Raw genomic sequence first — 27,676 nt, 5'->3', positions numbered from 1 at the left:
AGCCCGCGGAGGGGGCCGGGGAACCTCCCATCTGTAGCTGGTTTGTCAGAAGCACAGCTGATGACTTGAACTTGTGACTGGCATCTGAAGTGGGGCCGGTCTTGTGGGACTGAGCCCTTAACCTGTGGGGTCTGACGCTGTCTCCAGGTAGAGTGTCAGAACTGGGTTAAATTGTAGGACACCAGCTGGTGTCACAGAGAATTGCTTGGTGTGTGAGCTTCCCCCCACATCTGGTGTCAAAAGTGTTGTGGGTGTGGCAGTAGTGTGAGAGGAAAGGAGACATACAGGAAGGAGAGACACAGGAGGAAAAACTGGGTGGTTTTTCTTATAGAGGAGAGAGCTGGACTGTGGAGGTAAAGTTCGGGGGCACCAGCATAGAGACGGTGTTTAAAGCCCTAGGGCTGGAGGAACTGCTGAGCTGGGAGTGTAGACGGAGAGCCAGAGAGCTGGGGAGAGCCAGCCGGCAAGGCCGGGAGACTCTGCTGGGGCAGTTGGTGAGGGCAGGTGCGCCAGGACGGGAGAGCTGTCATGGAGGAGGGTGTGGCTGCCACGCTGCGTGCTGGTGGGTAGGAGGAGGAGGGTGCGGTGTGCATTGGATATGATGACCTGAGGGTCCTTGGTGACAACGGGCAATTTCTGTGGAGTGGAGGGGCTGGACGCCAGGCTGGATTGGCTGGAGCGGGCACAGGAGGTGAGGAAGTGGAGTCAACAAGTGCAGGCCACTTGCCAGGTTGTTCTGCTGCGACGGGAGCGGAGATCCAGGGTGGGGAGGGGAGGGCAGGGGTCAGGGCTTCGTATGCGCACATGTATGTTTTAAGACGGGAGGCGCTGGAATGTGCTGGGACAGGGAGGAGTGGTGGAAGGGGCATGTTGCAGTGGCCCCATCTCCCTGTGAAGATAAGGGCACGGGATCCAGGGCACACGTGGAGGGCTCGGCTCAGAGGAGGCAGGGACCCACTTCCTCCTGGCAGTGGAAAGGGAGAAGGAAGTTCAGACACAGGCGACTTTCTCGATTTCATGATGAGCAGACGAGGCACGTTGCGCAGGAGAGCAGTAAGTGAACACGCAGTAGGGCCCCGAGGAAGGCTGCCAGGCGGGCTCAGACCCTTGGGGTTGCGGTTATGATTTTAAGGTGGAACTGGCCAAACTCGTTATGTGTTTTTTCTTTTTCTCCAGCAGCATGGCATTGCTTGGGTGCAGGTGGGAGAAGCTGGACAGTCGGGTTCTTTTGGGGGCCCAGCACAACAGACCCCCATGGAGGAAGAGAAAGGCGAGCTGGGTGATGGTGGTGCTGGGCAGTGGGAGAGGCAGGCCGCCAGGGAGGATGCAAGGGTGCTGGGCCTCAGTGGGGTTGAAGACCAAGCAGAAGAAGTTAGAATGAGTTTACTGGAAGGGTAGTGGGTGGTGGTCCCAGAGCAAAGCGTGAAGTTGAGACGGCAGAAGTGATTACGAGCTCCTGGGCGGCGGTGGCAGGGGCCTGGAGACGGGTGCGGGATGGGGTTTGGAGGTGAGCAGGTTAGGACCTGAGGGGCTGGAGCTGCATGTGTGTGCATAGTGTATGTGTACGTGACATGGTCGCTGAGGACAGTGATAGGAGTGGGATGGAAGGACAACGGCAAGCCCACGAGGTGGGGGAGGGCACGAGGGGCAGTGCCTGGGCCAGAGTAGGTGACAGTGACGGAGACAGCAGGGCTGTGGTGTAGGAGGCAGGAGTGTGGAGGGGAAGTGGTCTGGAGGTGGCAGTGCAGAGCAGGGAGACTCCTCACCTCCTCTCTGAAGCACGTGGGGCGTGAGGAGCGAGCGGCTTTCACTCAGCCGCAGGGGAGCCGGGTTCTTCCCAGGAGGCCAGGTTTCAGTGCAGGCAGGAGGTGAGAGAACCTTGGGGAGAGGCTGAGTACCTAGGGGACCGAGCCTGCACGTGGGAGGGGACACGAACTTGGCAGAGGCAGTGCTGAGAGAGGGGAGACTCAGGGAACTGAAAGACACGTGCCTTCTGCCCGGGAGCCTGGCCATCTTACCATGGCTCTCAGGGGACTAGTTTGCAAAGAAAAGGAGCCAGGAAAATCCAGTCTTCCACAGGCTCAGTTTGATCAGCCAGTAGGTGCCGGCTTTATGTGGGTGTTGAGACCAGCTGGCTCTGTCAGCAAGGACAGCCTTGGGGCTGTGAGGAGAAGCAGGCTCCTGGGATGTCAGCCCCCGCGTTGACCCAGCACGGAACCACAGACCGTGGGGAAGGGGCCTCCCTGCGCAGAGCCCATGCCCGTTTCGAGGGGGCTCCTGTGGTCGGGGAGCTTAGCCGGCTTGGATCTGGGCTCCTCCTCTGCTCCTCCCTGCCAGAGGGCTTGGCAGGCATACTTTTTAGGAAGACTTCTTCCTCGAAGGTTTCTTTACTTTGAATTGCATGAGGTCCTGACTCTCCCTCAAGTCACTTGCCCTGCGTCCTTTTCGTGCTCCTCTCCGTGCCACGTGCTTCTTTCTCAGTGTTTCCCAGTTCAGATCTCAGAGGGCACTGATTAGCCCAGCTAACCTTTTGGGTCCAGCCATGCAGAATTGCCATAAGTTGGATGCCCACCCCTGTGCTGGTTCTCTGGGCCAAGGAGTGGCGTGGCACAGGGCTGCCCAGGGCCATAGGATGGGCAGATGTCACTGGTATGGAGAGCAACTCGGAGCAGTGGGCTTTCCCGTTCTGGGTGGTGGTGCAGACTGAGAGGGTTCGGTGCCGCAGAGTGGGGGCGGGGCTGGCGGGGGCCACAGGGACGTAGGCTGGCAGGCTCACTGTCCTTCCTCTTCCCGCAGCACTGACGTCTTCATCTGCACGAGCCCCATCCGGATGTACAAGTACTGTCCCTATGAGAAGGTAAGACGAGCAGCTCACTCGGCGCGGGCTGGTGCTCTGCCCCTTGTCACCTTTACCCCATGTGTAGCAGGTAAGGGGTGCTGACCCTCAGCACAGCTGCTGGCCAGCTGGGGTCGCCTCCTCTCTGCCACTTCTCCTGTCGCTCCCTCCTGTCTCTCTGCCAGGGTCTGCTCTCCTGAACACCTTCTCTAGCACCACTCTGAGATTCCGTCACGTTCTCTAGATGGTACCTGGTGAAGACGCCAGGTTCTCTGGGAAGGGTGACCATCCACATTTTAGTGCAGGGTTGTTTGTGAAGGATGGATGGAGAGAAAGTGTGTCAGGGGAGGGATTGGAGGCAACCGAAACCCAAATATTAGGGCATGTGAATTTATTTACATGAAAAGTCTTACAAAGGTGAAACAGTTAAATTACATATTGGTACACACTCACTTTGTCCTTATTGAAAAAATAGAATTACGGGAAACAGACTTTTCTGGAAGTTGGGAACCTCTGGTTGCCAAACCCAGAGTAAAGATCTGGTGCCCAGGAGGCAGGCATTCACACAGAGGTGGTTCAGGGCCCAGCTCCTGCCCCGGGGAGGTCCAAGCAGCCTGCCCAAGTCCAGGAAAGCGGGCCATGGGATCCGGAGGCTCCCTGCTCTGCGGGCTCGGCACGGCCTCCAGCAGGAGCTCTCCAGAGTGTCTTTGTATCTCTCTTCAGCTCCAGGTTAGAAACAAAACATGCACAGTCAGCCAACATTGAGTGCCTTCTGTGTGCTTTAAATGGGGCGGGAGCTCACTTACTGAGCAGTTAGAGTGGTATCAGGCGTGGCGCTCGGCGCCCACTGATCGCGTGCTCATAGCACACTGTTCCGTGGTTGTCCCGACGCCCTGTTAGCATGGGGAACGTGAGTTTGGTGAAGCTCAGAGGACTTAAGGACTTACCCTCAGTCGGTAAGTGAGGGGTCAGGACTGAAGGCCAGGTCCACTCTTCCTGGGAGAGCAGTGGTCCAGGGTCAGAGCCCAGCCCATTGGGGTCATCAGCCCCTGGACACCTGTAAGAAGTGGACGTTCTCCGGCCCCTCCTGAGACCACCTGCGTCAGAAATTCTGGGAGTAGCCATGTGTCTTTTAACAAGCCCTCCAGGTGCACCTTTAAGTTGAGAACTGCTGGGTTAGAGTAACGGTTTCAGCTGGGATTATACTGGGTGGTTAGGATGACTGTCCAGTGGTTGCTGAATTGAAAAGGTGGCTGTCATTTGTCTATTCCTGTGCATTTCAGTGTCATCTTTATGCCCACCATCTTACCCCTGTAGCCTCAGCCGGGACTCCCCTCTGAGCTCCAGACAGTTCCAACCTGATGTGTCTGTCCCTGGGGTCCTGATGCTCCATCCCATGTCCATCCCTCCCCGCTCAGGCTGGAAGTCTGAAGCCGTCCCAGTGACACCCTTCTTACCCCTCACGTCCAGCACATCAGGAGGTCATGTTTCCTGTTGATGCTGTTGCTAAGTATTTCTAGCATCTGTCCACTTGTCTCTCTCCATCACCACCATCTTAGCATTTCTTTGTAGAAATACTAAGATAGCCTCCTAAACTGTTCTTTTCAGTTCCACACGCGGCCAGAGTAGGTCTTTCATAAGCAGATCATGTCAACTCTCTACTCTAAAACCTCTTAATGGGGGGATTGGCCTAGTGGCGTAGTGGTTAAGTTCACACTCTGCTTTGGTGGCCTGGGGTTTACAGGTTTGGACCCCAGGTACAGACCTACACCACACATCAAGCCATGCTGTGGTGGCATCCCATATATGAAATAGAGGAAGATTGGCACAGATGTTAGCTCAGGGCCAATCTTCCTCACCAAAAATAAAAAAATAAAAATCTTTTAATGTTTTTCCACTACACTTAAAGTAGAACTAAATACACACACACACACAAACACACACACAAACACAAACACACAAACTCCTCGCCATAATTTACAAGGCCCTGCCTAGTCACCTCTCTCACCCATCCTAAGTTTCTGTCCTCTCTGTTCACAATGCTCCACGTTCCTCTGTTTCTTGAGCATGCCAGGTGTTCTTGCTTCTCCCTCACCCATGCTGGGCCCTCTGCATGTCTCGTTCCTCTTCATCCAGTAGGGCTCAGCCCAGCCCCCCACAGTTCCTGACCATATCTCAAGTACGTTCTCTCTCCGCCTTGTTGTCCTGTGTCTCAGACCTCGTTTCCTGTGTAACACACTGTTTGAAATGGGTCCATTTCTTTGTCTGTGTCTTATCTGTTTGTCTCCTCCGCTGGACCACAAGATCTCTGAGGGTGGGACCATGACTGGCTCACCTGCCATTGACCCCAGCCCCAGCACAGGACCTGCACGTTGTGTGCACTCAGCGTTCGTTGTTAGACGAATAGATTCATTTGTGCGGCCGAGAGTTATCAGACACCTTTTAGTAATAATGTTTGCTGTTTATTTGACGCCTCTAATATGCAGGGTCCTATACTTTTATTATCGTTTTTAAGGCTTACCACAGCTCCTTGTGAAATAAAATACTCTTCTGATCTGACAAATGAAGAAAGGGGCTGAGAGAGGGGAGGCAGCTCATCTGCTGGGTCTATGATGACGTAGGCGGTGGGGCTCGGTCCTGATCTGTGCGCCCGGAGCCCGAGCTCTTAGCCACTTCTGCAAGCAGCACATGCTCACCGTAGAGGGTTTGGAATCCGGTGAATGTGTAAGAAGAGGATATCACTTAGGACTCTCTAGTCTCACGCAGCATCAATGGCATCTGGCTACTTAAGCAAAAGTAGAGTTTATTAGAAGGATGTTGGTTTGCTCAGAGAATCCAAGGAAAAGCTGCAGAAGCAGATCTTAGATGAGCAGCTGGGGAGCCAGAGCTGACAGATGGTCTCTTCAGCGTATGAGCTTGAAAAACGCGCAGCTCCATTCGTTCTCCATCCGTTGGTTTCTTTGCCCGAGATTCGTGTTCCCAGGAGAGAGAGGCTGACTGGCTGAGCTGGGGTCCCGCGCCAGTCCTTGGCCAGGGGAGGGTGGGCATCCTGGCTGACATTCTGTTAAGGATGGGGGCGGCTTTGCAGAGAAAAACTGAGACGCTATTAACAGAGGGAGGGCTGCAGCGATGGTGGATGCTGTGGCCAGAATAAACGAAGGACAGACAGCAACAGAGCCCACAGCTATAATCCTGCCATCTAGCAGTAGAAACACTGTTAACATTTTGATGTGTTTCTTTCTGGTTTTGCTTTGATGTGTATTAAATATAATATGTATATTTTAACAAAACTTAAATCTCATATGGTTTAGTATGTTTTTTCTACTTAATGTATTTGCTTTTTTCTGTCACCAAATATTTTTCAAAAACATGATTGCTAACAGCTGAAGTCATGTTTAAATAAATCTTTCGATGATCATGTCCGTAGGGTAAATTCTAAGAAATAGAATTCCTAGCTCCCGCAAGCGGAGGTGGAGTGTGGCGCACGCTACAGGGAGAGTGGCTGTGTGCCATTGGCGCTGCGCAGGCCTGGGCGGAGCACCCCTCCCACCCGGGGCCAGGCGGGGCTGCACAGGGTCAGCTGGGGCAGGAAGTGGGGCCCTGAGCAAAGACACCAAGACAGGACAATGCAGTCTGTTTGAGGAGGTCTGGGTGAATTCTGCTGGCTGGTGGCCAGAGGGCCTGGCTAGAATGTGCGGTGGGCCAGGCTCAGGGTGCGTGCTTATCTGCAGTCTCCAGCCCTCTGGAACAGTTCAGCCACGTTGACAGCTTTTTTCCTGGAACTAAGAGGGGAAAGTGGACCGACTCTGTCTTGTGAAGAGATGAGTGTAGCTCCTGCCACCTCCTCTCCCACCGACCACATACCCTCTTGTCCCTAGTGGATGGGGCTTCTGCCCTTGGCTGACGGAGGCTGGGGCCAGGTGGGTGCTGACGATTCCTCTGCCTGGGCCTCAGGGATTGAAGGGCTGGGTGCTGGTCTCAGGACATCGTCTGCACTGTTTTGTCCCTAGGGCAGCGCTGGTGGGTGCTCAACGCCTTGACTGCTCACAGAGTTCTTCCCTCTGCTCATGCCCACCACAGCAACGTCAGCCTTTGGCGTCAGAAGCAGGAGCTTTTCTCCTCGCCTGATTCCTCTCCAGACCCAGTCAAAGAAGGGAAACCTAATTGCTATGAGCTCAACTTTTTTTTCGCTTGCTCGTTTGGTATTTGTTTTTGTTTTGTTTTTCTGGTGATGAAGATTGGCCCTGAGCCAACATCTGTTGCCAGTCTTCCTCTTTTTGCTTGAGGAAGATTGTCGCTGAGCTAGCATCTGTGCCCATCTTCCTCTCTATTTTTTGTATGTGGGATGCTGCCACAGCATGGCCGGATGAGCGGTGTGTGGGTTCACGCCAGGGATCCAAACCAGTGAACCCAGGGCTGCCGAAGTGGAGCGCAGGAACTCAACAACCATGCCTCTGGGCAGGCCTTTTCCAGTGCCTTTTGATGAGCAGAAGCTGATGAAGTCCAGTCTATCAAGGTTTTTTTAAAAAATGCTCAGTGTCTGTTGTGTCCTATAAGAAATATTTGCCTGTCCCAGAGTAATGGTGGTAGGCCCTGTGTTAGTTTCTTATTGCTGTGGTAACAAATTACCGCAAATGCAAATTACTGCTAAAAACAACTCAGATTTACCATCTTACAGTTTTGGAGATCAGAAGTCCAAAATCAGTCTCAGTGGGCTAACAGCGTGGGGTCGGCAGGGCTGGTTCCTTCCAGAGGCTCCAGGGGAGGATCCATTTCCTTACCCACTGCAGCTTCCAGAGGCCGCCTGCAGGTCTTGGCTTGTGGTCCCTTCCTCCATCTTCACAGCAGCCATCACATTACTCTAACATCTGCTTCCACCGTCTTTCCTCTGACTGACTCTCCCGCCTCCCTCTTTCTTATAAAGACCCTCGTGATTACACTGGGCCCACCTGGGTAATGCAGGGTAATCTCCTTTGACGATCCTTAACTTAATTGCAGAGTCCCTTTTGCCATATTCACAGGTTCCAGGGATCAAGATGTAGACATCTTTGGAGGGCCATTATTCTGTCTACCACCATCTTCTGTGTTTTCTTCTAGAAGCTTTATATTTTTAGCTTTTACATTTAGATCTCTGATCCGTCACAAATGAATTTTTGTATATTGTGTGAAGTAGGGGATGAGGTTCATTTTTTTCCTGTTTGCTTTTTATGTTTGTTGAGAATACTTTTTTTTAAGACTTTCATTTTCCAATTGAATTGTTTGGTTCTTTTGTTGAAAATTAAATGGCCATATATATGTAGCTTTATTTTTGTTTTTTTTTCCTTCACTTTTTTTTTGAGGAAGATTAGCCCTGAGCTAACTACTGCCAGTCCTCCTCTTTTTGCTGGGGAAGCCTAGCCCTGAGCTAACATCCGTGCCCATCTTCCTCTACTTTTTATATGTGGGATGCCTACCACAGCATGGCTTGCCAAGTGGTGCCATGTCCGCACCCGGGATCCAAACCAGCGAACCCCGGGCTGCCGAGAAGTGGAACGTGTGAACTTAACCACTGCACCACTGGGCTGGCCCCTGTAGCTTTATTTTTGTACTCTCTATTTCATTCCACTGATATGCATGTTTCTCTTTATGCCAATGCCACGCTGTCTTAATAATGAATATTGATAGCATGAGCCGGCCCTGTGGCTGCGTGGTTAAGTTTGCATGCTCTGCTTCAGCGGCCTGGGGTCTGCCAGGTCGGATCCTGGGTGCGGACCTAGTACCACTCATCAGGCCACACTGAGGCAGCGGCCCATGTGAGCTCAATTTCTTTGTCATACCTAGGGAATCAGAACTGGGCGATATTCAGGTTATTAGGACCTTCTTTCTGGCTGGAGCTTGCTGATATTTTAAACCCAAACCTGCTCAATAATAGTGGGTATTAATGCATGAGTTGGTAGGTAGTATATGCAGGCGAGGGCTTTACCTGTGCAGATCCATTTCACCTTCATAATGGCCCTTTGACATAGGTATGTTATTATCCCCACTTTACAGATGAGGAAACTGAGGCACAGGAGGTTAAGTCACTTGCCCAAGGTCAGCAGCAAGAAATGGCGAATCAGGCTTGGGCATTCTGGCTCCAGAGCCTGTCATCGGTGCCTCTGTGCCACGCTGCCTCCCTTCTCTAACTTCACCCAACTCAGAGCTTAGTGAGCATGATATTACCATTTTTTCCAAGAGAGAGATTTTAAAAACTCCACGGCAAATTCTTGAGGCTCACACATGACGTGGTGCTCCACTTTTCCTCATTCAGCAAGGTGAGTGATCACAGTGGGGTTAAGTGAGATGCTTGGTTGTAATGGTGGGACGGGTTCTTTTCATTTGAAGTCTGGTCTCCAGATCACATGTCAGCTAGATTCTGTGTTTGATTTTAAGAATAAATGGTAAACATTTCCACCCCATAATTGAGCCTCTTAACCTCAAATAAAAAAACATAGGCCATTTTTTGAATTTAAGAAGATAATGAATTAAATTTCTTCATGCCTTTCCCACCAAACTGTCTGACTGTTCCCAACACGGGCCCTCTTGTCAGACTTAACTAACAGGCACATTGCTTTCTCTTGCCACCAAAAGCAACCACAGGTCCTTTGAGGGACAGTGTGCGAGCCATGCTGCCAGCATTTCAGGAACTTCCCCTCGTGGCATCTCCCACTTTGTGTGCTACCTAGGAATCTGAAACTGGGGCTTGTGGCATGTTTTGGCCCAAACCAGTGTTTACTAAAAAATTGAGTGTTCGTTGTAGTTGGCGTAGGTCTTCTTTTCGGGATGGTGGAAATGTACAAGAATTGGCTCGGTGATGGCTGCACAACACGGTGGATTATTAGAGAACTACTGAATCGTACACTCGAAGTTGGTGAATTTTACAATATGTGAATTATATGTCAAAACAGACTGTAGAGTGGAGTAAAAGGAGACAGCATTTTATAATATAAAAAACTAATACACCAGGAAAAGAGGAGGACTCAAATAAAATCAGAAATGAAAAAGGAGATGTCAAAACTGATACCATAGATATATAAAGAATGAAGAATTATACACCAACAAATTAGCCAACCTAGAATAAATGGATAAATTCCTACAAACATACCACCTACCAAGACTGAATCATGAAGAAATAGAAAATGTGAACAGACTGACTGCCAGCAAGGAGGCTGAATCAGTGATCAAAAAACCTCCCAACAAATAAAAGCCCAGAACCAGACGGCTCTACTGGTGAATTCTACTAAACATTAAAAAATTGATACTAATCCTTCTCAACCTGTTCCAGAAAATAGAAGAGCGGGGAACTCTTCCAAATACGTTGTACAAGGCCAGCATTACCCTGATGCCAAAACCAGACAAGGATGCCACAGAAAAAGAAAATTACAGGCCAATATCCCTGATGAGTGTAGATGCAAAAATCCTAAACAAAATAATAGCAAACCAAATTCAACAATCTGTTAGAAAGATCATACACCACGATCAAGTGGGATTTATTCCAGGGATGCAAAGATGGTTTAACATCCACAAATCAGTCAGTGTGGTACACTACATTAACAAAGTGAAGGAAAGAAATCAAATGATTATCTCAATAGATGTGGAAGAAGCATTTCATAAAATGGACATCCATTTATAATAAAAAAACCCTCGACAAAGCGGATACAGGCACCTTGGAGATACTGCAGGTTCAGTTCCAGACCACTGCAATAAGGTGAATATCACAATAAAGCAAGTGTCGTGAATGTTTTGGTTTCCGGTACAAATAAAAGTTATGTTTACACTATACTGTAATCTGTTAAATGTGCAATAGTATTATGTCCAGAAAAAGAGATGTACATACCTTAATTAAAAAAATACTTTTTTGCTCAAAAATGCTATCCATCATCTGAGCCTTCAGCGAGTTGTCATCTTTTTGCTGGTGGAGGGTCTTGTAAAAAACACTCTATCCGCAAAGCTCAGTAAAACAAGGTCTGCGTGTGTAGAGGGAACACACCTCAGCATGATAAAGGCCATGTGTGACAAGCCCACTGCTAACATGGTATTCAGTGGTGAAAAGTTGAAAGCTTTTCCTGTAAGATCAGGAACAAGACAAGGATGTTCACTCTTACCATTTTTAGTCATTTTATTTGTTGTAGCCAGAGAAGTTAGGCAAGAAAAAGAAAAGAAAAGCCATCCAAATTGGAAAGTAAGAAGTAAAACTGTCACTATTTGTAGATGGCATGATATTATATAGAGAGAGTTGTGAAGACTCCGTCAAAAAACTGTTAGAACTAATAAATGAATTCAGTGAAGTTGCAGGATACAAAATCAATACACAAAAATCTGTTGTGTTTCTATACACCAACAGCAAACTATCAGAGAAATTAAGAAAACAATTCCATTTACAATTGCATCAAAAAGAATAAAGGACCTAGGAATAAATTTAAACAAGGAAGTAAAAAACCTGTATATTGAAAACTACAAGACATTAAAGAAAGAAATTGAAGAAGACGCAAATAAATGGAAAGATATCCCATGCTCATGCATTGGAAGAACTAATATTGTTAAAATGTCCATCTTACCCAAAGCAATACACAGATTCAATGCAATCGCTATCAAAATTCCAATGGTGTTTTTCACAGATATAGAACAAACAATCCTAAAATTTGTATGGAACCACAAAATCACCAAAATTTTTACGGAAACGGAATAGCCAAAGCAGTCTTGAGAAAGAAGAACAAAGCTGGAGGCATCGTGCTCCCTGATTTCAAACTTACTGCAAAACTAAAGTAATTTAAAAAGTGTGGTATTGGCATAAAAACAGACACATAGATCAATGGAACAGAATAGAGAGCCCAGAAATAAACACAGCAAATATGGTCAATTAATCTATGACAAGGAACCAAGAATATACAATGAGGAAAGGACAATTTCTTTAGTAAATGTGTTGGGAAAACTGGACAGCCACATGAAAAAGAATGAAACTGGATGCCTACCTTAACACCACACACAAAAATTAATTCAAAATGGATTGAAGATTTGAACGTAAGACCTAAGTGGAGTAACTTGTACAGAGAAAGAGAAATATCCCATGGTCTCACTCACATGTGGAATCTTAAAAACAAAACAAAGCGTGAAAACAGAAACCAAACTCACGGAGAGCAGATTGGTGGTTACAAGAGGCAGGAGGTGGGGGTGGGAGAAATGGGTGAACTGTTCTTTGTTTTTTAGTTTAATAAATTGAATAAAAAATTTTTAAAAACTAATAGAACTGCAAGGAGAAATAGACAAGTTCACAATTGTCAGAGATTTTAATATTCTTGTGTTAACGACTGATAGAATAAGGAGACAGAAAACCAGGCAGGAAGTAGAGCCGGCTTGCCCGCCTGACGCCTGCCTGGCGCTCCACACCACAGCAGCAGACGGACGTTCTTGTCCCGTGCATGCGGAACCTTTAGCAAGACAGGCATTATCTTGAGATGGTGAATATACTAAAACCCACTGGATTGTACACTTTAAATTGGTGAATTTTATGGTATGTGAATTATTGCTAAAAAAAGTTGGCTGTTGAGATGGTTGATACTTCCGAAACTAACCTCTTCTTCTGCTTAGATGTGGTCATTTTATGCTCATGATGGGAGATGTGGACAGAAGTGTGTGATACCTTTACAGGGCCCTGGGTCAAACCATTTTTCCTTAAAACCTTGGCTTTCATGCTACTGTTGGTCACATCTCTTGCTAAAAGAAGTGGGCCACTATTGAAGACGCCCGTTACTGGGCAGGAGCGTGTCCCTCACCCCCAGCACTTGCGCCTCCTTCCCTGGTTTGAGGTCCGTCCTGGGATCTGCTCATCTGAGCAGAGGAGGACTTTGGGAGGCCTCCATCCAACATTTGAATAGCGAGGACCACGTCTAGCTCGGAGATCTCCGTCTCTGAGCTGCTGCTTTGCTTGTGGACCCGTGAGCCACACGGCTCCGAGGGGGCTGTGAGGTGGTGTCAGGGAGCTGCCGCAGGCCCACTGCTGCCACCCTGGACATTCTGCCCCTGCTGTCCCTTCCAGCACCGAACTTACCCCGTTGCCGCCTTGTCCTCACTCAGGGAATCCTTGGCTCCCACAGTCATTGGTCTCATGGACTTGCTGTTCATACTCCAGGCCTGAGAAGGTCGCCTCTCTTGCGAGTCCTCCTGGTGACTCCTGCTACATGTAGTTTAGACTCAGTTTCAATCGTTTTGACCGATTCCAGTTTAGAAATAACACCACCATTTTACACTTGGACAACTCTACATTCATCGGGGCCGAACTATTTTATCCTCAACTATTTTGAGGAAGCAAAATTATAATCGGGTGAATGAGCCACCTTTCTCTTCCAAAACCTAATTAGCACTGCATTGTCCAAGACCTGCCTTGTCCTCAGAGGTGTCCCTAGGATGGCTGCCCTCACTGAGCCCTGGCTGAGCCTGGGAGTCCCACTTTCAGCTCTGGATCTGTGACCCCAGCTGTAAGCTCCTCGATTCACCTCTCAGAACCGTGGGTTCTTGATCGGTGCTGTTGTGGTGATGCCTGCCATGGGCATTATTAAAGAAGATTGAGTGGTAATCATATTGCAGTACGTAAATGGATCAAGTCAACACGTTATACACCTTAAACTTACACCATGTTGCATGTCAATTCTATCTCACTAAAAACTAATTTTAAAAAAGTTGAAGAAACTTACATAAACCACCTAGCATTATGCTTGCTAGCAGTAAATGTCATCTCCTTGTCTTCTGTTCATCCCCAAATTCCCCTGCCCAGCAGTAGAGAAAGAAGGAAGCTCAGCATACTTTTCTCAAACCAGGAAGCCTGGACCATTCTGTAGTCAATTAATTTTTTTCTGCCTTCTTGGATCCTGGAAAAATAAGGTTTTTTTGCAAAGTTGCCTACACAGTTAAATTACAAGTATGTTTTTTTTCAAGTGGTAAATTTTAAAAAGAGGAAGGAAATACAGCCAACTGATGTAGTTATTACTTTCTCTCACTTTCCTCGATTTTCCAGATTTTGTTTGATAAGCTCTTACTTTTGCAGTAAGAAAGTGAATGCCTTTTCTGTTGGCGTTCCTTCAGCAAACGTGTGCTGAGCGCCTGCTACAGCTCTTAGATGTCGCATGCCCACCTCTGCCTTCGGGACCTGGTAACAGTGCAGGTGGAAGACAGCTGGCTGTCACCGTGTTACAGGCTCTGTGGGCACACCGGAGGAGGAAGCCAGGGCAGGCGTCTTGGGGAAAGTACGAACTGATCTCATCATGGAAATGAGACGGCAGGGAAGTGAGGAGAGCGAGTACGAGTGGTGGGCACACAGAGGACGCGCAGACACAAAGATGCGTAAAGGGGAGCTGTAGGGGGAGGTGAAGGGGAGGCTGGCGGTGAGCTGAAGGGGCAGGCGGGGTCTGTAGGATCAGGCCCCAGGCACTTTGGGGCCTTTGGAGGGTTTTTAAGCGAAGCCCTCGTAAATCCCACTGGCGTTTCTGCAGTGGAGGGATTGTGGAGGGGCTGGGGGCAGGGTTGGTGGAGGGGCTGGTGGAGTCCAGCCCCTGCTGGAGGCTGTTTGGAGGTTCGCAGGGGAGACAGAATGAGGACCTGAACCAGCACAGAGACAGGGGCCCAAAGGGGCTGAACAGCTGCTGTGGGGTGACAAAAGACTTCTTACAGCCACAGGAAATGGCTAACACCCCATAGAAAAATGGGGTACAGAGGCGAAGAGGAAGTTTCTTTAAAGCAAAAAACTACAGTGAACGTATGCACAGATTACTTCATTAGTAAAGAAATTAAACTTTAAGTGATTTTTCTGTATTAGAATGATAAGCACTTAAAAATTATAATCACTAGAATTGGTAAAGGTTTGGAGAAACCAGCATTTTCAGATATGGCTGGTGGAAATAAACTGATCAAACCTTTCTGGTTGGCAACTTGGCAGAATACTCAAAAACCTTTAAAAATTGCCCTTATTACCCTTTTTTGCATCAGGTTTACTAAGATATAATTCAAACTCTATGAAATTGACCTTAAAGGAGCAGTGCCACGACAGTCCCGACAGAGCACATTCCACCCCCAGGGTCCCTCAAGGCCCCATCACGGGGCCCACACTTTTGTGAGTTTACTTTCAGGAGTTTTGCCAGGTTCTCACAGTAAAGCTCAGAAAAAAATCCCTTCGTGCTTCTGGTGGGGAAAGAATATTCTGGAGATATGCCGGAATACTCTATTCTTCACGAGGCTGCTCTCAAGGGAAACTGTTGTGCCAGAGCCTGAGTTGCTGGGTTTCTCAGAGCCTGACTGACTTGAGGGAAGGGAAGTACCCAGCTCCAGCCCTCTTGCCGTCCTGCCCCGCTCAGGAGGGGAAACTGAGATGCACTGGTGAGGCTGGCAGAGCAGAGGCCCAGCCTTGTCCAAAGACTGAGACCTCATCCTGGGACTAGAGAACGTTTCCCCTCCCCCACCTCTCCACCCGTCACCAAAGGCTTATTTCCTGCAGTTTCTTTTGGCTGGTACATCATGTCTGCCTTTCAAGAAAAAATTACAAGTCATACAAAAGGGCAAAAGACAGTTTGAAGAGACAGAACAAGCCTCAGAACCAGACAAGATAAGGTTGGAATTATCAGGCCAGAAGTTTAAAACAACTCTGATTAATACGCTGAGGGTTGTAATGGAAAAAGTAGACAGCATGCAAGAAAAGATGGATAATGTAAGCAGAGGGGTGAAAAATCTAAGAAAGAATTTTTAAAAAGCTAGAGATCAGAAACACTGTAACAGAAATGAAAAATGCTCTTGACAGGCTCATTAGTAGACTGGACACAGCTGAGGAAAGAGTCTCTGCGCTTGAGGATATCTCAATAGAAACTTCCAAAATTGAAAAGCAGAGAGAAAAAAGACTGGGGAAAAAAAGAACAGAATATTCAAGAACTATGGGACAACTGCGGAAGGTGTAACGTCTGTGTAATGGGAATGCCAGAAGGAGGAGAAAGGGAAAGGAGCAGAAGAAATACTTGAAACGGTAATGACTGAGAATTTCCCCGAAATTAACAGTCAGGCAGCAAAGCAAAGGTCCAGGAAGGTCAGAGAACACCAAGCAGGATAAATGCGAAAGAACCTGCACTTAGGCATATCATTTTCAAATTGCAGAAATCAAACATAAAGGAAGAAGTCTTGTGGGGTGGGCCCGGTGGTGCAGTGGTTAAGTGCACACATTCCGCTTTGGCAGCCCAGGGTTTGCTGGTTCAGATCCCGGGTGTGGACATGGCACTGCTTGGCACACCTCGCTGTGGTAGGCGTCCCACATATAAAGTAGAGGAAGATGAGCATGGATGTGAGCTCAGGGCCAGTCTTCCTCAGCAAAAAGAGGAGGATTGGCAGTGGATGTTAGCTCAGGGCTAATCTTCCTCAAAAAAAAAAAAAAAGGAAATCTTGAAATAAGCCAGAGAGAAAAAAAACCTTACCTACAGAAAAGCAAAGATAAGAATTACATTGATCTCTTCTCAGAAACCATGCAAGCAAGAAGAGAGTAGAGTGAATATTTAAGGTATTGAGAGAAAAACCCCACCAACCTACAATCCTATGCCCTGTAAAATTATCCTTCAGAAATGAAGGAGGAATATTTTCTCAAACAAAAATCTAGAGAATTTGTTGCTAGTAGACCTGCATGGCAAGAAATGTTAAAAGAATTTCAGAGAGAAGGAAAGTGATATAGGTCAGAAACTCAGATCTAAATAAAGAAAAGAAGAGCATTAGAGAAGAAAGAAGTGAATGCAAAAAAACCCTTTTATTTTTCTTATTTTTAATTGATCTAAGAGTTTGTTTAGAATAGTATTAGCAGCAGCGTATCTGATGATTACAGCTTATGTGTGAGTGTGAGGTATGACAGCAGTGAGACGAGGGCCGGGAGGGAGAAGTTAGGAATACTTTGCTGCTGTATGGTGCTTGCACTACCTGTGAAGCAGCGCGTGTCACTGTACTGTTGAAAGCAGACTTGGATTAGTTGTAAATACATATTTCAAACTCTGAAAAAAGTAAAAAAAAGAGTATGTGCTTCTCGATATACTAAGGATAGAAAGTGGAATCATATCAAATGCTCAGTTAAAACCACAAAAGGCAGAAAGAGAGTAGAAGATAGAAATAGGACTAGGGAACAAGGGCAATGAATAGAAAATGGTAACAAATACAGTAGATATTAATCCAACTATCTCATAATCACTTTAAACATCACTGGTCTAAATACACCAATTAATAGACAGAAATTGTTGAAGTGGATCAAAAAAACAAGACCCAAATATACAAGAATACAAATATATAAGAAACACAGTTTAAACATAAAGACACATACAGATTGAAAGTAAAGGGATGGAGAAAGGCGTACCATGTTAACACTGGTCGAAAGGAAGTGAGAGAGCTATAGTAATTTTAGACAGAGCAGACTTCAGACCAAGGAAAACTATCGGGGATAAAGAACGGGTTTATATAATGATAAAGGGGTCAATTCTCCAAGAAGACATAGCAATCCTTAATGTGCATGTGCCTAACAACAGAGCATCAAAATACGTGAGGTAAAAACTGATAGAACCGCAAGGAGAAGTAGGTGAATCCACTATTACAGTTGGAGACATCATCATCCTTCTCTCAGAAATGGACAGACCCAGCTGGCACAGAATCAGTAAGGACATATTTGAACTGAACAGCACCATCAATCAGCATCAATCAATTGATTGATACTTCATCCAACAACAGCAAAATACACGTTCCTCTCAAGCTCACATGCAACATTCACCAAGACTGACCACCTTTTGGGCCAAAAAACTCATTTTAAATTTAAAATTTAAAATAATAGAAATCATACAATGTATATTCTCAGACTCAGTGAAATTAAACTAGACATAAATAATAAAAAGATAGCTGGAAAATCCAAAAATACTTGGAGATTAAACAACACAATTCTAAATAACACGTGTCAAAGAAGGATCTCAATAGGAATTTCAAAATATCTAGAACTAAATGAAAATGAAATGAAAATACAACTTATCAACATTTGTGGGATGCAGCAAAGTAGTGCTTAGACGGCAATCTAGAGCATTGAATGCACACATTAAAAAAGAAAAAAGATCTAAAATCAATCAAAGCTTCCACCTTAGGAAACTAGAAAAAGAGGAGTAAATTATATCCAATATAAGCAGAAGACAAGAAATAATAGGAGCAAAAATCAATGAAATTGAAAACAAGGCATCAATAGAGAAAATCAATGAAACCAAAAGCTGGTTCTTTGAAAAGAGCAATAAAATCAATAAGCTCCTAGCTGACTAAGTAAAAAAGAAAACATAAATTACTAATAATATAAATGAGAGAAGAGAATCACTGCAGATCCTATGGACATTAAAAGGATAATAAAGGAATACTGTGAACAACTCTATGCCCACAAATTTGATAACCTAGATGAAATGGGCCAATTCCTTGAAAGACACAATCTGCTAAAACTCACACAAGAAGAAATAGACAATATCTATCAAAGAAATTGAGTCAATAATTAATACCCTTCCAAAACAGAAAGCTCCGGGCCCAGAAGGGTTCACTAGTGAATTCTACCAAACATTTAAGGAAGAAATTATAGCAACTCTCTACAATGTCTTCCAGAAGGTAGAAGTAGAGGGAATACTTCCCAGCTCATTCTGTGAGGCCAGCATCACCCTCATACCAAAACCAGACGAAGGTATAATATCTGTCACCACCACAGATGCAAAAATCCTGAAGAAGATATTAGCAGGTTGAATCCAACCACGTATAAAAATAATTACATACCAAGAACAAGTAGCATTTCTCCCAGGTATGTAAGACTGGTCGAACATCTGAAAATCAGTTAATGTAATCTACCATATCAGTGGGCTAAAGATGAAAAATCACATGATCATATCAATAGACGCAGAAAAAACATTTGATAAAATCGAATACCCATTCATGATAAAAACTCTCAGCAAACTAGGAACAGAAGGGAACTTCCTCAACTTAACAAAGCCCATCTACAAACAGCCTGCAGCTAACATCATACTTAATGGAGAGAAACTAGAAGCTTTCCTGCTAAGATCAGGAACAAGGCAAGGATGTCCTCTCTCACCACTACTTTTCAACATTGTACCGGAAGTCCTGGCTAATGAAATAAGACAAGAAAAGGAAGTAGGAGGTAGACACGTTGGGAAAGAAGAAATAAAAATGTCTTTGTTTGCAGATGACATGATCATCTATGTAGAAAATCCAAAAGAATTGACAAAAAACCCTCACAAAACCTCCTGGAATTAATAGGTGATTTATAGCAAGTTTGCAGGATACAGGTTAATAAACAAAAGTCAATCACTTTCCCATATACCAACAATGAACAAGTGGAATTTGAAATGAAAAACAGAATACCATTTACCTTAATATCCCCCCACCCCTGCCAAATGAAATACTTAGGGTTAAATCTAACAAAGTATGTACAAGATCTGTATGAGGGAAACAACAAAACTCTGATGAATGAAATCAAAGAACTAAAGAAATGGAGAGAGACTCCATGTTTATGGAAGGAAGACTCCATATTATCAAGGTGTCAGTCCTTCCCAACTTAATCGAGAGAGTCAATGCAGTCTCAGTTAAAATCCCAGCAAGTTATTTGGTGGTTATTGACAAACTGATTCTGAAGTTTCTATGGAGAGGCAGAAGACCCAGATCAGCCCACACGGCACTGAAGGAGAAGAATGAAGTCGGAGGGCCAACGCCACCTGACTTCAAGACATACTGTAAAGCTCCAGTAATTGCCACAGTGTGATATTGGGGGAAGAACAGACAAATAGATCGGTGGAATAGAATAGCCCAGAAATAGAGCCACGTAAGTATCGTCAACTGGTCTTTGAGAAAGGAGCAGAGACAGTCTCTTCAACAAATGGTGCTGGCACAACTGGGCGTTGATATGTGAAGCATGAATCTGGATACAGACTTTACAACTTTCACAAAAATTAACTCAAAATGGATCCCAGACCTAAATGTAGAATGCAGAACTATAAAACTCCTAGAAGATAACGTAGGAGAAAACCTAGATGACCTTGGGTATGGCAGTGACTTTTTAGGTACAACACCACAGGCACTATCCATGAAAGGAATAATTGATCAGCTGGATTTCATTAAAATTAAAAACTTCTGCCCTGTGAAAGACAATGCTAAGAGAATGAGAAGACAATCCACTGACGGAGAGAAAATATTTGCAAAAGACATAACATATAAAGAAGTATTATCCAAGAAACACAAAGAATTCTTAAAACTCAACAATAAGAAAATGGACAGCTTGATTAAAAAATGGGCCAAAGACTTGAACAGACACCTCAGCAAAGAAGACATACAGATGGCAAATAAGCCTGTGAAAGGATACTTGGCATCTTATGTGATTAGGGAATTGAAAATTAGAACAATGACATACTGCTGCGCACCTAACAGAATGGCCAAAATCTAGGACACTGACAACAGCAAATGCTGGTGAGGATGTTGAGTGACAGGAACTCTCATTCATTGCTGCTGGGGATGCAGGATGGTGCAGCCACTTGGGAAGACAGCTTGGCGATTTCCTACAAAACTAAACATACTCTTACCGTACGATCCAGCAATCACACCCTGTGGTATTCACACAAATGATCAAAACATATTCACACAAAACCCTGCACAGAGATGTTTACAGCAGTTTTATTCATGATTGCTAAAACTTGGAAGCAACCATGATCTTCCTTAGTAGCTCAATGGATAGATAAACTGTGGTGCGTCCTGTCGATGGAATGTTATTCAGCACCAAAAAGAAATGAGCTATCAAGCTATGAGAAGACATGGAGGAATCTTAAATGAACATTACTAAGTGATAGGAGCCAGTCTGAATAAGGTACAGCACTGTATGATTCCAACCATATGACATTCTGGAAAAGGCAGGGCTGTGGAGACAGTGAAAAGGTCAGGGGTTGAAGGGGTTGGGGTGGAGGGGAAGGGTGAACGGGCAGAGCACAGAGAACTTTTAGGGCAGTGAGACTACTCTGTATGATACTGTAATGGTGGACACATGTCATTATACATTTGTCCAAACCCACAGAATGTACACCACCAAGAGTGAGCCCTAATGTCAACTGTGGACTTTGGGTGGTCGTGACGTGTCGATGTAGGTTCATGTCGATGTAGGTTCGCTTAATGTAACAAATGTAGAACATTGTTGCAGGGTGTGATTGGGGAGGTGGTGCATGTTTGGGGACAGGAGGTATATGGGAACCCTCTGTACTTGCTGCTCAATTTTGATGTGAACCTAAAACTTCTCTAAAAAATAAAGTCTATTGAAAAAAATAGTGCTACTTTGTGTCCCTTTACAGTCAGTCCTTTCCCTGCCCTGTCCCCGTCACTGGATATTGTTGGCATGAGTGAACCACTGATGTTCTCCATCCCTGTAGTTTTGCCTTTTCCAGAATGTCATGTAAATAGAATCATATAGAAGTAGCCTTTTGTGTCTGGCTTTCACTCAATGTAATACTTTTGAGATTTATCCGTGTTGTTGCATGTATCTGTGGTTTATTCCTTTTCATTGCTGAGTAGTATTCTACTGAACAGCTGTACCACAGTTTGTTTTGCCTTTGCCAGCCGATAGACATTTGGGTTGTTTCCAGCTTTGGGCTTTTGTGAACACAGTTCCTATAAACATTCATGTCCACGTCTTTGGGTGGGCTTGTGCTTTCGTTTCTCTAGGGTGGGTACCTAGAGTGGGACACCTGGATTGTCTGGTAGGTGTGTGTTTAACTTTAAGCAGCTGTCAAACCGTTTTTAAAAGTGGCTGTCCCATCTCGCATTCCCACCAGCAGTGTATGAGCTGTCTAGTTGCGTCACATTCCATTCGCACTTAGTATTGTCAAGTCTTTTCAATTTTACCTGTTGTAGTAGCTGTCGAGTGATATCTCATTATGGTTTTTGATTTGCGTTTCTCTAATGACTAATGGTGTTGAAACCTCTTAAGTACTTACTTGCCCTCCATATGCCTTCTTTGACGAAGTGTTCACTTTTTGGGACTAATTTTTCATTAGATTGTTTATCTTCTTAGTGTTGAGTTGTGAGAGTTCTTTATATACGCTAGATACAAGTCCTTTATCAGATGATATGTTTTGCAAACATTTTCTCACAGTCTGTGGCCTGTCTTTTCATTTTCTAAGTGTCCTTTGAAGAACAGCATTTATAGTTTTAGATTTTGTATTTGGGTTATGATCTATTTTGTTTGATTTTTATATATGGTAGGAGTTAAAGATAGAGGTTTTTGTGTTTTTGTTTGTGGTTTTTTTTGGTTTTTTTTTTTGCCTGTGAACTTCCAGTTGTCCCTCTGTTGAAAAGCCCATCTTTCCTCCATTGAATCTTGGCACCTTGGGGTGTTTCTTAAATATATTCTGTTCCTTTGGTCTAAATATCTATCCTTTTGCGAATACCAGTTACTGTAGTTTTATAGGAACTCTTGAAAACAATGTGAGTTCTCCAACTTTTTATTCATTTAAACAATTGTCTTGGATATTCTGGATCTTTGTATTTCTGTATAAATTGTAGAGTCAGCTTGTCAGTTTCTACGGAAAACTGGTTCGAATTTGACTATCTGTGAGGTTTGAGAATATTGAATCTTCTGACTGATGAACATTTATTCATTTTCATTTATTTAGATCTTTTAAAGTTTCTCTCAGCAATGTTCTGTAGTTTTCAGTATACAGGTCTTGGACATATTTTGTTAAATTTGTCCCAATTTTGTATTGTTTTTTGCATAGAGCCTATATTTTTTAACTTTATTTTTTTAAATGTTTAGGGATTGTGGTAAAGTACATGTAACAAAGAACTTACCATTTTAACCCTTTTTAAGTGTACTGTCAGCCTATTTCATATTTTTGGCACTATTGTAAATGGCATTGTTTGTTTCATTTCAATATCCAAATGAATGGACATACAAGTGATTTTTGTATATTGACCTTGTATCCTGCTCCTTAGCTAAACTCATTAGTTCTAGTAGCTTTTTAATGTATTATTTGGGTTACTGAAGTTCAGCTGTGATATAGTTTATTGAGTACTTACTGTATGCCAGGCGGTATTCTAAGTGTTCTGCACAGATTTGATTTTTTTTAATCGAGCCAATGACACTGTGAGGATACTGAGTCTTAGAGTATTAAATGGCTTGTCCGAGGCCCCGTAACTCAGACGCATCAGGGCCACAGGAGAGCAGGACAAGACCCACGCCAGAGCCCTTGGTCCCGCTGCCATGTTCGGAGCACGGGCTATGTGCCAGGAGCACTGGCTATGTGCCAGGAGCGCAGAGCTAGTACCGCCGTCAGCCATGTCACTGTATGTGGCCCAGGCTGCTTGCTGAGGAGGACGTCCAGCCATGAGAAGCCAGCCATGCCTGTGCAGGAGAGGCGGCGGTGCTGGGGAGGGCCCGGGTGGCAGCCGGCAGGGCTCTGGAGGCGCAGACCCCGTGTTCATCGGGGCTTCGCACTCGCTGAATCTCTCTGAGCCTCAGTTTCTTTGTACAGAATCTGTTCGCCTGATGCTGTGACCCTTTAAAACTGTAAATCCAGTTGTGTCATTTTCCTAAATAAAATTATTTTGTTGTAGTTATTTGGTGCCGCTTCACTTGTGGTCCGCCGACAGGTGCTGGCCCAAGATGAAACACAGAAATTGGGTGTGAGTGATGGGAAATGCTCGCAGCCGTTTGATGTGGATGCAGCATCCAAGCACGTGGTTGGAGTTCATATGTTACAGAAGTATCAGTCCAGGATAAATTGGAAATTAAACAAATGGTCCTTCTCCACAGACAGTTTGTGAAACCCGACTCTAACGGACTCCCATGGACTTAGAACAAAGTTGTGTCCCCTACTGCAGCCCATGAGGCCACGGGACCAGGCCTGCCCAGCGCCTCACTCTGCCCCCTGCTCCCGCTGCTCCCCGCGCTCCAGCCGCGTGCATAGCCACCAAGCATGTTCCTGCTATAGAATGTTCGTGCTTGTTGTCCCCTCTGTGTGGGACGTTCTCCCAGACCTTGGAACACCAGGCCGTGCCTTGTCATGAGGTCTAGTTGCAGACGTCCTTCTCAGAGAGGCCTTCTCGCCACCATGTCCCAGCTCCGTTTCATTGCTCAGAGCCCTTGTTCCACCTGAAACTGCTTGTTTGTGTGTTGGGCCTCCTATTACTGGAGTGTGGATTCCACAAGAGTACCTCACACAGCGGCTGCTCAGTCGGTGTTGGTTGAATACCTGCGTGAACAAGGAGAACACTGCCTGCTTCCTGGGTTGTTGTGAGGCTCAAATAAGACGATGGGTGATGAGTGCACGTGTAGGCTTCCTGGAAGCGTCAGCCCCAGGCCGTTCCTGCCTTTGCATGGCAACATGCGCCCACACCAAGGCTGCCTGGCCCTGGCCCTGCAGTGCCCCTTTTCCTGTGGTCCCTGGAGAGGTCCTCACCCTCGCCAGGTGGTTGGTGTGGGTGACCAGCTCATCCTCTGTCGATCCAGCTGGGCGTGGGGACTTGCGCCTCGCTCAGCTGTGTTGTGAACCAGATGGCGCCCTGCTCTTGCATAATGGGGTCTTTCTGAGAAGATGGCCAGCGTGGCCATTTGCTCAGGGTCCTTTGTCTGCTGGGTAAGATCACTCAGGAGAGGATGTTTGGGGAGCCCAGAACTGGGCCAGGGAGAGGCGAAGGGGCAGCTGATGGGCAGCAGGTCACGGTGGGGCCGCCCTGCCACCTTGGCCATGAGGTCTTCAGAATCAGAGCCCCTTCTCCCTTGGGCAGGGCTGGCCGAAGCAGACCCGGTCCTTCTTTTCATATGTTTGTTTGCTTGTTCACCAAGTCTTCACTGAGGCGTGGTCTTGGACCTCAAGGAATTTCCAGTCTGGCTGGGCAGATGGATGTGAAACAAGTAACTGGAGAGGTACCTGGCCACAACCATGGCCACTGCCAGGAAGGACAGTTAGAGTGGGGAGGGTCAGGGGAGGCTGCGCGGCTGGGAGAAGAGGTGTGTGCATGTGTGTGCATGTGTGTGCATATGTGTGTGCAGGAACAGTGACAGGAAGTGTTCCAGTCAGAGGAAGGGCCTGTGTGAAGCTGCTGAGGCAGGACAAAGCATAACACAGTCAGGAAATCAGAAGAAGGTCATTGTGAGTGGGGCATAGGGAGAGAGGGGACCACAGAGAGGCTGCAGCTGGAACCGCCGGAAGGTCCTGATGGCCCACAGCGCGTGGCTGGGCCCCCTCCACCCCACCCTCCCCAGCAGGCCGCCCTCTGGCTCTCCTAAGGAGGTGTCATGGGGCTGTTGTGGGGCTTAGCACGGTGCCCTTTCCCCCAGAAAGAAGCCATCCGTAGCAGTCGTGGTCTCACGCCCGCACTTCACACACGGGGAGTTGGGGGCCCGCGGAGGGCAGGGACGTGCCGGCCATGCAGCTGCCTCGAAGAAGGCCTCCCGGAGCTCCCTGTGGGGCCTGAGGCCACACTGCTGGGCTATGGCTCCCAATCGTTCTCTACACAGGATCGGGCGAGCTTTGGGAACACATCAGATCCCTCCACTACTTAAACCTGTTGCGGGCTGGCCCCGTGGCCCAGTGGTTGGGTTCATGCGCTCCACTGCGGCGGCCCAGGGTTTCACCGGTTCGGATCCTGGGCGCAGACGTGGCACCGCTCATCAAACCATGTTGAGGCAGCGTCCCACATGCCACAACTAGAAGGACCCACAACTAAAAGTAAACAGCTATGTACAGGGGGACTTTGAGAGAAAAAAGGAAAAAACATAAAGTAAAATCTTTAAAACCCATCACTGATTAAAACCCGTAGTCCTGACAAACTCTGTCAGCTGAAGTGCTTGTGTGCAAAAGGCAGGAGTTGAGAAAGGTGTTGGAAGGACATCAGGGTGGGCCCGCTGGCTCTGGAGCCTCTGCCGCAGGCCTGGCAGGGGGCGGCCGCTTGCCCCTGTTCTTGTGTGGCTCCCTCACGCTGCCTGCTGCCCCAGAGCCCAGTGGCTGGGCTCAGGCCTCTTGCCCACCACCTGGCTGCACTGGGATGGTGAGAGGTAGGGGGGCCGAGAGGGAGCAGCCAGGAGCCATCAGCCCCTGCTGTGGGAGGGCGCCCCCTGGCTACTTTCCCCAGGGAAAGGGGAGGCTGTGGAACAGCCCGACAGTGGCGAGGCGCCCTGTGTGTGGCTTGACCAGCCTCCGTGCCCCTGTGCCTCCCTTAGTCACTTGCTTTCTGTCAGCTCCCCTGACCTGCCTGCCCCTTTCTGCCTTAGCCCCTCACACATGACCTCTTCCTGAGATGCTCTCCCGCTCCCTGGTGGAGTCGGTTCCCAGGTGGCTTCCTGAAGAAAGTCCTCGGCTCACCCAGGATATGGGTGGACCGGCAGGGTCAAGGGCCCTGCGCACTGGTTCTTGGTGGCACTTTCCCAAGTGTCATGTAACAACTTGTCTACATGCAGCTTTAAGCTCTGTCCCCCCTTTCCTTTGTCCCTAGAGCCTAGCAGAGTGCACGTACCCATTGGGAGCCCGCGGGGCACTCACATGAGTGTTGGACGGATACAGGAGGCCCTTGTGTCCACTGTTGCTGTGCGGGACTCGAGCTGGGGGCCCTCTGGGTTCGACCCGGGACTCTGCTGCCTTCTGGCTACAGGGACGTGAACGAGTCGCGCCGTCTCCCTGAGCGTCAGTTTCCTTGGCCCCCGACGGGTGAATCGCGTCCCCCTCATGGCGGCCCTTCTTCCTGGAGGAAGCCTGGCTGTGCCCAGGGCTGACGGCAGTTTCTTCTCCCCTCTGCCTGTTCCCGTTCCAGTATGCCTGGGTGGAGAAGCACTTCGGCCCTGACTTTCTGGAGCAGATTGTGCTGACCAGAGACAAGACTGTGGTCTCTGCCGACCTTCTCATAGATGACCGGCCGGACATCACAGGCAAGTGAGGAGCGAGTGCCGAGGGCTGTGAGCCGCTCAGCCTCACCCCGCTCTTGAGTGGCCCCCACTTAATCACCAGCTGTGTATGAGGCATCCAGCCTGAGCCTGCCACTGCGTCTCCTCCCTGTCAGGAAGACAGAGTTCTTCTCAGCATCTGGCCTTGGAAGGGGCACCGCTGGGAGTTGGGAGAAGCAGGTCCCAGTTGGGGGTAACTCTCCAGGTGGCCTTGGGTGAGTCACTTAACACCTGGAAGCCTCACCTTCCTCATGTTAAATGAGGGCCCAACTCTAGCTTCCACATATTTGTTTTTAGCTGCAGAAACCTTTGTTTTCTAAAAGCTATTTGAGCTGAACCTAATATATAAAACAGAAAAGCAAAGTCTGTTCTTTCCGGTTGAAGGTAGTTTGTGGGCTGTATTTGCTCCCTCTGCTTGTGGACGCCCCTCCCAAAAAAGAAGCAGACAAACAAGCCTTGAACTGGCTTAAAAAAGAGAGGGGAAATTTACTGTGCTCCTAACTGAAAAGGTGGGACAGGAGGGCTTCAGGCACGGCTGAATCTAGGAGTTCAAACAATATCAGTGAAAATTCAGTTTCTTTCGCTCCTGCCTCTGCTCTGCTCTGTTTTGCCTTTGTACTCAGGCAAGCTTTCTCCTCCTGGTAGATATCATGGTTTCAGGGTTAAATCCTATTCTTTTGGACACCTCAGTGGGGAAATATGGAATATTTCTTCCCTAATGGCTTTTAGAGCTGGCTTGGGAAACAGGGCACTGTGTTGAGAGGTAGAATCCAGGGGTGTGCCCACCCCTGACCTCCCAAACCACGCAGTTTCCCAAGGGGAGTCAGGGCACAGTGCCAGCAAGGGCCATGACCTTGAGGGGCCCAGAGACCTGC

The 27,676-nt window shown here is 47.1% G+C and overlaps 1 protein-coding gene across 5 annotated transcripts in view; it reads left to right on the top strand.

Annotated features, from left to right (window-relative positions):
• Positions 1–27,676, top strand: part of NT5M (5',3'-nucleotidase, mitochondrial) — a 72,864-nt gene that overhangs the window by 8,970 nt on the left and 36,218 nt on the right. For 2 of the 5 annotated variants that reach the window (XM_070228344.1, XM_023653683.2), the window contains exons 3-4: positions 2,797–2,857; positions 26,672–26,786. In XM_070228344.1, the coding sequence (XP_070084445.1) occupies positions 2,797–2,857; positions 26,672–26,786 (176 nt within the window). Of the gene's footprint in view, positions 1–2,796; positions 2,858–8,866; positions 17,147–26,671; positions 26,787–27,676 lie in introns of those variants that run through there. The other 3 variants (XM_070228346.1, XM_070228347.1, XM_070228345.1) reach the window with 2 other exon arrangements.

The sequence above is a fragment of the Equus caballus genome, chromosome 11 (genome assembly GCF_041296265.1).
Source record: "Equus caballus isolate H_3958 breed thoroughbred chromosome 11, TB-T2T, whole genome shotgun sequence".
Taxonomy (NCBI): Eukaryota; Metazoa; Chordata; class Mammalia; order Perissodactyla; family Equidae; genus Equus; species Equus caballus.
This window is presented reverse-complemented; position numbering and strand designations above follow the sequence as displayed.